General features: G+C 38.5%; 2 protein-coding genes across 2 annotated transcripts; one reads left to right on the top strand and one right to left on the bottom strand.

Moving 5' to 3' along the window:
- Positions 1-343: 343 nt before the first annotated feature.
- Positions 344-2,216, top strand: LOC131310975 (expansin-like B1). Its single transcript, XM_058338273.1, has 4 exons — positions 344-647; positions 739-845; positions 1,231-1,542; positions 1,811-2,216. The coding sequence occupies exons 1-4, from the start codon at positions 512-514 to the stop codon at positions 2,006-2,008; spliced, it is 753 nt and encodes a 250-aa protein (XP_058194256.1). The 5' UTR covers positions 344-511; the 3' UTR covers positions 2,009-2,216.
- Positions 2,217-3,098: 882 nt separating this feature from the next.
- LOC131317228 (histone-lysine N-methyltransferase, H3 lysine-9 specific SUVH5-like) lies at positions 3,099-9,947 on the bottom strand. The gene is given in 4 exon segments (XM_058346795.1): positions 3,099-3,390; positions 8,329-8,551; positions 8,554-9,079; positions 9,081-9,947. Coding segments are annotated over 3 exon segments (1,494 nt in total). The 3' UTR covers positions 3,099-3,390; positions 8,329-8,450.
- Between the last annotated feature and the right edge of the window lie 766 nt (positions 9,948-10,713).

The following is a 10,713-nucleotide window of genomic DNA, read 5'->3' as shown; positions in this document are numbered from 1 at the left end:
ACCAAAATATGGACAAAAATATATTAACAACGAAAGTAAGAACATCATAGTACTCCATTAAGTTACAAATTTAGAATCAAATGTCCTATAAGCCAGCAAAATAGTTAAAAGAAAGGTTGAGATGAAAGTTGGGCAAAATCCCATTAGACACACTGCTTATGGTTCAATTTTTCGGCAAATCTTTAGCATGAAGGGGGTCTTTAGGAGTGAATAAAGGTGTCTGTTTGTACACATCTCTAATCTTAGTCCCTAACCCCCACTTGGACTCCCTAGTCCTTTAGTGCAGAGAAAAGGTGGCAATTCTTTAATCTAGTTCCTAACCCCCACTTGGACTCCCTAGTCCTTCAGTGGCAGAGAAAAGGTGGCAATGCTATCATCGCAGCCCTCATGACTTCAACTATAAAATGGGAATACCTATCTGAGCTTCCCATCCCATGATAGTCCCCTTATTCATTTCAATTTCTTTGATTGCTATCTTCTCTAATTTGGGAACTTTGTTATTGACTAAGGAATGGGTTTTCCACCTATGAGCTATTGGTATCTTTTCTGTGTCATAGTGCTTTTGCCTGCACTTTGTCATTCCCAGGATGCATATGTGTGCTCTAGAGCAACCTATTATGGAAGCCCCGATTGCTTTGGGACTCCAAGTATGAACACTATGATAGAATACCAATAATTTGTATCAGTTTACCAAATTTTACTACAATATTTGAAATGTGCTTAATAATATTGAATCAGCTGGAGCATGCGGGTTTGGCGGATATGGAAGAACAATCAATGATGGCAGCGTGAGTGGGGTTTCTAGACTCTACAGGAATGGAGCTGGCTGTGGTGCATGCTATCAGGTACTTCAAATCCAATCAACTTGGTCACTTGAGTTTGAAAGTAACAAAAAATGAAGGAGACACTTCAGTTCGAACAGTGATCTTAGGAATATTAAGAACAAGTAATGTTAGGTTCGTAGAACTTTGAAATAGAAGATTAAATAAATGAATTTGAGGGTTTTGACTATGTTAGAGTGAAACTTCATATTAGGAAAAAGGAAAAACCATGTCCAATTTAGTCCCTGTCGCAAACCCATAATGTCAACTTCAACACAAAACAACTTTAACCAATTTCGTTTTGAAAGGCAAAATCCTGAGTGCAATACAAGGATAGACTGACAATAGTTTAACAAGTGGTTCTTTTGCTTTTCTGTCCATAACAAAACTCATTTATTACCAAATATAGGTCAGGTGCAAGGTACCACAACTATGCGTTGAAGATGGAGTGAATGTAGTGGTGACAGACTATGGTGAAGGGGACAAGACAGACTTCATTCTAAGCACTCGTGCCTATTCAAGACTGGCTCGTCCAAATGCAGCCTTGGAGTTGCTTGCTTATGGCGTGGTTGACATTGAATACCGTAGAATACCTTGTCAGTACCCTGGTTACAACCTCATGGTCAAGGTTAATGAGCACAGCAGGTTCCCTGGGTACCTAGCCCTAATCTTCTTGTACCAAGCCGGCCAAAACGACATCACTGCAGTGGAAGTGTTTCAGGTACAACCCACAAAGCAATTTTAGCAAACTGGGTATCCCAAATTTATTAGATTTATATCCACATATATATAACTAGTAACTACATATACATTCACATATGTATGTCATTTTCATCTGAATGGGAGCTCAGCTAGTTTGTTGCTCACTAGGTCAAGGGTTCGAGCCTTTCCATAGGGAAGATCCCCGTCCGATAGGATCGGCCTCAAATGTGCTAGAAGAAAATAGGTCATTTGAAGTAGCTAGATTGATTGTTTTCTTCTTGATGTAGGCGGATTGCCAGCAGTGGAGGGGCATGCGAAAGGCCTATGGTGCAGTATGGGACATGGGTAACCCACCGCCAGGCGCGATTAACATCAGGGTCCAAGTGAGTGGCAGCGCTGGGCAAACTTGGGTGCAGCTGAGCAGTGTGGTTTCTAGTGAATGGAAGGCTGGGGATGTTTATGACACATCCATTCAGCTTAATTAAGCCCTATAAACTCCCAAGTTCAATATATAGCATCTATAACTATATGTGTGTGGGAAGGAGTTGCATATTAATTATTTCCTAGTATTTTTATGAAGTCAATAAAGTGAAGTAGTTTATCTGTTGTGTTAGAGCTTCCTCACTAAAGAATTCCTCAGTGTACCAGATGTTTAATTAGGAAGACAATATAAATAGAAGTTTCCGTTGTTTATACAACATATCTTCTTCTAGTCTTGCTTTCGTCAGATACATATAGGGTAATAGAAATGATTGCAGGCTGAAATGTACTAATCTTATGGATTAAAATAGCATTAATTGAAGAGTTCCACAAGATAGATCAAAATCAAACTTATTGCAACAGAGATCATTTTAAGTCAAGTAGAACGATCTTATGTCGGAGGAAAAAAGGCATCTATATTGCAATTTCTAGCTATTTCCATTTCTCGTAACGAAGAATGATTGAGATTAAGAAAGCCAAACCGCCAGTGTCAAGCAATTTGTCACTTCTAAGTCATCCTAACTATCGTACTAAATAAATGCGCAAGACATAATAAAACAGAATGAATAAATTTGCAATGCAGAAAACTATAGTACAAATAATAAGGCTCTGTTTGGTAAAGTTGTCAGTTTTTTGTTTATTTGTTAAGAAATAAAAACAAAAAACATGTTTGGTGGCCATAATAGTTTTTGTTAATTTATTTATTTTTTGGGTTGCCGAAAGTGTTTTCAAAACAAATGAAAACACAATTTTTGTGTTTCTAGAATTTTCGTAAATTAGAGGAATTGATTACGTATTTTCTAAACAAAAAACAATAATACAAATATATTTATGGTGCCTATTTCAAAAAATATCGAAAACAAAAAAAAAAAACTAGAAATAAAAACTTTTCCAGATAAAACCTAAAAAGTCACCTACTTTATAACTCGTTTCCACAAGATTCTAAAGTGTCATCATTCCAAAGACTTCGCACAATCGCTAATTCGTGAAGAAAGTGTCATCATTCCAAAGACTTCAAAAATATCGTTTCACTAGTTTCTTGTTGCAAAATCACCGACATGCTAAATCAGATGGTTAATCCAAAGGAACAGATAATAACTCCAAACGACGTGCTATATCATCTAACTAATTTCTTATCCGAGTGCAGTGGTCTGACCTGTAGTAGGGAGTAGCCTTAATAGAGTAGCCAGTCAACTGGAGCAAAATTGCTGCCAAGCAATCCATTCCTAATCGGAAATGTGTCATATAGCAACAACTTGAGAACCTACAGTCAAAGAATTGATGGAAGATTAATGTTCAGCTGCCACCAACTAAGAACACTGTCCCAATTCCCAAAATACTAAAAAAATTTAACCCTTCTTTCAACTCTTGCTCATATTGCAACAATCTGCTTCGTCGCAACCTAACCTCTTAGAAAGGTTCACACCCCAAACGTAGGGCTAGGTCGTTGAAAGCATAATAAGCGGTAAGACCGGAATCGTTCCTACAGAGAAATCTTCTTAAGCGAATTCGGATTAGAAGTTGCGTAGAGAGTTGTGGCGTTAAAGCGGCCAACTTTGGTATTCGAATTAAATGACGAAATTTAAACTTGGAATTAAACTAAATTAGAGATGGTTGAGTCAAAAGGATTGATTTACCCATGACTTAGCCGTCAAACGGTTTCTTCATCTAACTCAAGAGTGGACCGAAACCGTCCGGATTCCACTAGAAGAATTAAAAGCTGAAGACTACTTTTAACTTAACTCAAGGCTTTGATTCAAATTGAACTCATTTAACGCAGGTGAGAGACGAAAAAGAATCGTTCGCATGCGTAGGATTATCAAGCACATAGCATGTGGCGATAAACTTCATGATCAAAGAAGCCACCAACCCCATGAAAAATACTAGACATCATGGGTTTAATTCATTTAAAAACCTTGAAATTAAGCTAAAGTTTAAAATAAACCATTTAAACAATTAAATCATAGAGTGAATCTCACCCCATGACCAAACCTATATACTACTCACTCATGGCAAAAAGACTAGAAAAAGAGTTAAGCATAGAAAACATAATTCACCGATGAAAACGAAAATAAACTAGATTTATAAGAAGATCCAAGCTAAAGCTACAACTTTAATACTTGAGAATTAAACATACAACCACTACTTACTTGAGTTGATGAGGAATTAAAGACAAGAGCTTGAGAGCAATAACTATGGAGTTTTCTAGGAAGAAAAAGACTTAAAGTGTATAAGCTTACATAATGGCCATAAATGACATTAAAGGCTATTTATAAGCCTTACAAATTAGCCAAATAATGGACCAAAATATCCCAAAAAATATATTAAAAGTAGAAACTTTCCATTTATGGAAGGTTGAAAAATTCAGCAAAAAAGTACTGGTCGAAGGGCATTGGTACCGGTACCTCAAAAATGAGGTATTGGTACAAATCTTATTGTCTTCCAATTCAGCATAATGGTATCGGTACCAGAAAAATGAGGTACCAATACCTTTGTGTAGAAACTGCAGAACAGGTTCAGCTTGGTTCACCAAGCCTTGTGGTTCTCTAACGGCCTTCCGATGCTTCTTTACTTGATCAACGGGACTTAGCGGAGGTGTGCCTTATAGCCTTGGACTCTCGGATGCCCTCGAGGGCTATCTTCGAAGCATTTGCTTCATTTGATACATTTTGGCTCACTCCTCGCCATCTTTGACCACCGAATGACCTACGAGGTTTATTATGATCCGTTAGGATCCGGTGACGATGAAATATGTACCGCCGGGCACTTGAACACTTGGTTACATCCCGGAACGTTCATTTGCGTTCAAAGCAGCCTTATTAGCACGTTTTATCTGAAACACACATAAAAATACCTTACGTGCAAAATGGGATAAAAACGACTACTTAAATGCATAAAAGCTACAAATTAGAGGATTTAAACCACAAGAACATCACAATCTTGGGTGTTAATCACAATCGTATTATTTTTAGTATTAATAATAATAATAATAGTATTCATTTCATATTATCATTATCATTATTATTTTTTCTTACACACATGGATGCATGTCCCTCACCTCACTCTCCTACACAGTCCCCCTCTCTCCCATAGCTCACTCTCTCTCCATTTCTTTTCCTCCTCTCTCCCATAGCTCACTCTCTCTCCATTTCTTTTCCTCGAAGATAACCACATTCATTTTCCCTTGCGAAAACCAAAAAAAATCCTTCATCACCAAGGAAAAATCTGATCTTAATTCGTTCTTATCCACCTTTTGCATCCTCTCTAACCCCAAATTCAGCCCCAATTCGTTTTTCCAAATTCTATGAACCCAACTCCATTAAATTCGATCATATCATTCTCTTCCAAAAATTTACCTATAAATACCCCACCCCATTAACCCACAGGCACACCACCGAGTCAGAATAGGAGAAGAAATAGCAAGCAATTCAAGCTCCAATTCAGGGAGTTCTAGAGAAAGAAAGTGGGTTTCATAGCTACGTTCAACCAAAACCCAATTCCACCATTCCAATCACTTCCCACAACTCCAAGTATCATCCAATTCGACCCCAAGGTCCCCCAGTCATCAAACCCAAAGTCTCCTCCAAAAAATTCAAGTTTTGATTTTTGAATCAATTTGATCAAACCAAGGTATTATAATCTTATTCAACCTCTTCTCTAAGTATATTAAGTGTTTTAAAACTTAACTCTATGTCCCAAATGGACCCATGCACAAAACCATTGCGAAATAACAAAAAAATCGAAACTACCCTTAACGTTGTGGCTGCAACCTTTGAGCCGCAAGGTCTAGTCTAATTCTTGCTGACCGTAAGGTTTGACTCGGTTAGAACTTACGGCTGGAACCCCCACCGTAAACTTGGTTCGATTTTATTAAAAATCGTTCGAAACCATTTTGCGACCTTCCGAATAACGTTTTTGACACCGAACTATTTTTTCTAGACTCATCACGCCTCAAAGATGATGTGTTGTTAATTTCAAATTTTTTTTATTTGATTATCTATTTTTTTTATTTATTTTACAAAGTTTTCAATCGAAATAACTTGCGACCTTATAAACCATGTTATTAATGCTCGAATAATTTTTTTTAAACTCTTTACACTCCTAGGATAAAATCTCGTTGACCTCAACATATTTTAATTATTAGATTATCTATTACCTAATTATTCTACTTTCAGTAATCTTCGGTAATACTTTTATTTAAAATATCCTCGCGACCCTCCGGACCCACTTTTTGATACCTGAGCATGTTGCATAGGATCGTTAGGACTTTTATTAATGTCATGTTAATTATTCTAACATTTTGCTCTATTTAATGTATTTATTAATCAATCTAATTTCATAAATAGACTAATAAAAGCCTAGACTTACTAATATTTGAATAAAATTATTATTGTTATTTTTTTCCTTTTATAATAATTAGATAAAAGTTTCTCGTATTATTATTAACATATTGGCCATACAAGAATAAGGGCAACGGCCCATTCATAAAAAGTTACTTGATTGTCCCGCTTGTTATTTATTTCAATTATCACTTTGATAACTTGTTTATTTTAACTCTTGATTTATATGCTAGATTGGACCCTAGAGACATGAGTTGGTTTGTGAATAGAATTCACTTAGACGGTGCTAAGTAATGGATAAATTGAAAAGTTTTATGACTTTAAAGATTGCCTGCAGGCGGGATTTGAGATGTGAATTCGAGATGGGTGCTAACGGAGGCCCAGTCTCCAAACTGGCGAGAAGTCCAGTGATGATTGTGAAGTGATGATTAAGATAGACGAACATTAGTTATGTAATGACATGATAAGCTTTTCATTTGTTTGTAGTTATTGGGATGCACGCTCGATATATAATTTAGGTGTATCTGCGACAGCAAAAGGAGATCTCATGGGACATGACATGACTAGTGGTTGGGGAGGAAAGATCTCGCGGATGAGATCTTAGATCACAAGTAGGCTAACTGATAGTAATAACTGATTTATGTGTAAAATCTCTGTTTCACTTATTCGTATTAATATTATCTGTTTACCTGCTAGTTGTAAAGTAAGAGGGGTAGTTAGGTTGGATTATTCTACTGGATGAACTCTATCACTCAGGTACGGATTGCCTGGCATTCGTGCCAGATTTTTGCAGAAAACCAAGTGTAGGAAAGTAATCCCGAACAGGCAAAAATAGGGTCCGAACAAATGGTACGTGGGACCATGGTTTGAATAAAGATAGAACAGTCGCCGTGCAAGACAGTGTTCGGCGATATGGACCAGTGACATGAGAAGTCATTGGTCCAGGAAGTCTGTACGAGGTCGAGGTCTAGTAAACATGAGAAGATTATTAGACCAAGAGACTAGTACAAGTCCAAGTAGTTTGTTTGGCAACAAAAGGGCCGAACAGGAGAAGAGCTCCTGAGAAGACATTGGTCCAAGTAGACCAGTTGAATGTGAAGTAACTGGTCTAGGCAGTCTGTTCGGCAACGAGATGGCCGAACAAGGAAAGAATTCTAATCAAGTGTTGGAGCACAGGGAACATTCTGGAAGAGTCCAGAAACAGTGGTATTTTGTTAAGGAACGAGATCCCAAGAATGTAGGATTTGGAAAAGATACCCAACGATAATGAGATGTTCGGCCAGTTATGGAAAAGAGTCCTAAAAGGACTAAGGTAATGAACTGATAAGGGAACGAGAATCCAAGATATTCTAGGTTTCCTATACGAGGTAGCAGTCCTATGGCAACAGGGATTCTTGGGCAGTAAGCATCTATGAATCTATAAATACGAAGAAAACCTAGAGGTAAAAGGTACGCAATATGTGGCATTCATATCTCCTACTGATAATTAGGCTTTTATCTGGTACGTGATACTAACTTAGGCATTGGAAGACCTTTGCCACGAGAGGCAAATGTGTGCTCACCCCCTGTCTGTTTTGTAGATTAGGGTTCCGGCGAAGGCATTAAGGTTCCGATCGAACAGCACGGGTAGTCGTTGCAGTACAGTGTTGTTTTAGGTACTATTCGTTTTTCTCCAACTACACCAAGAAGAGACGTAGAACCCAAAAGCGAGCAGTATTATCCAGAGGAGAATCCGGAGATGGGAGTCGAGTCAAAGTATGCTTGAGATCCGTATCTAACTTAGGAGTCGGCTCTGTGCTTTGTCTATTTCATTACCACAAAGTCTATTTTAGTATTTTTCCACATTGGTTTGTAATAAATGAATCCTTATGTTGAATTATCTGTTTTGGGATTTGAACTTTAATAAAGTAAATTTTAGGAAATTAATATTTAATGCCTCTGATTTTTATTCTGAAAATCGGGGCGTTACACATTTGACCAAAAACTATAAGCAGATCCTAAAAACAGAAACCATCCAGAAACAACTCTTACACTAACAAAGGGATCCCCACCTCTGGATGAATATCCAACCTCTTTCTTCCCCAAGTTAATATATCCTCTTGGTGCACTAATCTGCAGAACCACAGTAGCACGTCTTCATTCTAATTTCACCGTCTGAATTTCGAACTTGATCCACTACATAGTTGTAGTGGTAAGTCAATTCCTTCAAGGGGGAATATTCTCAGCAGCAAAGAGCATTATGTGGGGCATCCTCTTGTCCTCGTGATCATAGAGGACATTCTGTGCATAGAGGTTAGGGGAACAACTGTGGTTGATGAACCTCCCCACATTAGCACGTTGTGTTGCATCTATTGTGAAACAACTACCTTCCATAACTCTACTAGAAAGTCCAACAAGAAAACAATCACTATAGTTTTTCCCAATATCAAACAAATACTCATCGTTTTATCTTTGTTCAGCCTCTTTGTCCTCAAGCAGCTCGCCATGGTACTCGCATATAAAACTTCTTGAAGGAATGGCAGCTAGGGATCTGACACCTCAGCCCCTCAACTGTGCTTTGAAGATTTCAAGCTAAATTCGAATTCCATGTTGGCTGACTCTATTACAGCAAGAAGGAGGGCACTTGCAAGCTGGGCCACACTCATAGACCAAAGACTTTGCCTCCACGATAGCATCGTTGTAGATATATGGAAACTCTCCACCATTCTTGACCAAACATGAGCATTTTTTTAGAGACTGAGCATCCACCAATACAATCACAACCCCTGGGAAGAGAAGAGTGGTACCAATAAGGATATATCATCAGAGTTACGTAATTGAATTTCGGTGGTTTCTCTTTGCTTTTGGTGTTGACAGCACAAATTAATGGGAAATGACTCTTTCCCTCCTGATACATCACTAACACAAACCCCCCTTGTACTTTGTACTTTTTCGATTTCTTTGCTTCTTTCCAAGAAACCTCTGGTTGGCCCGGCATTCTCTTCAACTCAAACATGTAAACCAACTTCCCATATGGTCCAACCTCTTGCCAGTACCTCTCAACTATATACAAGCCATTTTAGTTATATGTAAGAACAATCTTTTCTGATGCATCCAAGCCAGAGGCTTTTGTCTCTTTAAATCCATGGACTACCCTGATTGGATTCTTCACTGATATACTATTTTTCAGAGCCAAGTTCCCTTTTTGAAGCTTCTGGTCTTCAAGTCGTTTGACCTTACCTACTACATTTCCTCCCTGACCAGAATAAACCAAAACATCAGGGTTGTCCAAATCATCGGCGTAACTACCAAAGGAAACAATACTTGTTACAATGATCATTTCACCATGTTTCATGTAATCAATGCCGCCTTGGTAAGGTCGATGAACACCAACAAGTGTAAGCTCCACCCTATACTAAAATTGGTCATTCACTTCAACTCCTGGCACTTATCCTATTAGCCGTTTGCCTGTCTTAACTCCTCTAGCCCTGATAATCTTATCTACTTGTAGATCAATCCTTCTTCTCAAGTATCCTTGTGTCCACACTGTCGATTCTTCTCATTGTAAGAGCTTTCTGCAGATAACTTGGTATAAGCGAAGGGTCTCCCTTACTTTGTTAGCCATATATGTTACCATGACTCAAACTATTGGGACCAAAAGGAGGAAGTTTCATGATGTTCTCTCTGATTTGAGAGAGAACTTTCATTCTGCCACTGTAAAGCAAAACCTGCCTCATCCTTGACCACATCAAGCTTTCCTACACTCACATGCTTTTTAGAAGAAAGCAATTTCTTCTTTATAGAATTTTGTCCTTGTCTCGTATGATCTCTTTCATAAAAGTTTACCCTGCTGAAAGATGTAGATAAGTTGCGGCCTTTGACACAGCTAACCTTATGTCTCTTCACCTTGTTTCCAACCTTCATATCCCTTCCCTTATTCCCATACCTCCCTGAATGATTTGTTGCAGCCATCAAACCTTGCACAATCACCTTGTCCACCCCACGTCCCAAAGCAACACCACCACCAGAAGGCTTCTGTTAAGACCCATTTGAATTACTTTTTGGAACTGGGTCCTTGGTTCAAGCACACTCTCTTCAAACTTCCTCTTCTGGGCATTTCCATCTCTAACATCTCCATCACCAGCCCTTGCTATCACTCTCAGTGGAGCGCCTTCCACCTCAGTGATAAACACACAATTGTAGGGGGATGAAAACAATTGATGCTTTCTGATCAACTGGATTGCAACGGCTTTTTCGTGCCTCTTCACCGGAACCCTAATTCGTTGTCGGAACCCTAATCTGCAAAGTAGACAGGGGGTGAGCGCACCTCTGCCTTTCGTGGCAAAGGCCCTCCGATGCCAAAGTTAGTATCACGTACTAGCAGTTAAACC

Source organism: Rhododendron vialii, chromosome 2a, assembly GCF_030253575.1.
Source record: "Rhododendron vialii isolate Sample 1 chromosome 2a, ASM3025357v1".
NCBI lineage: Eukaryota > Viridiplantae > Streptophyta > Magnoliopsida > Ericales > Ericaceae > Rhododendron > Rhododendron vialii.
This window is presented reverse-complemented; position numbering and strand designations above follow the sequence as displayed.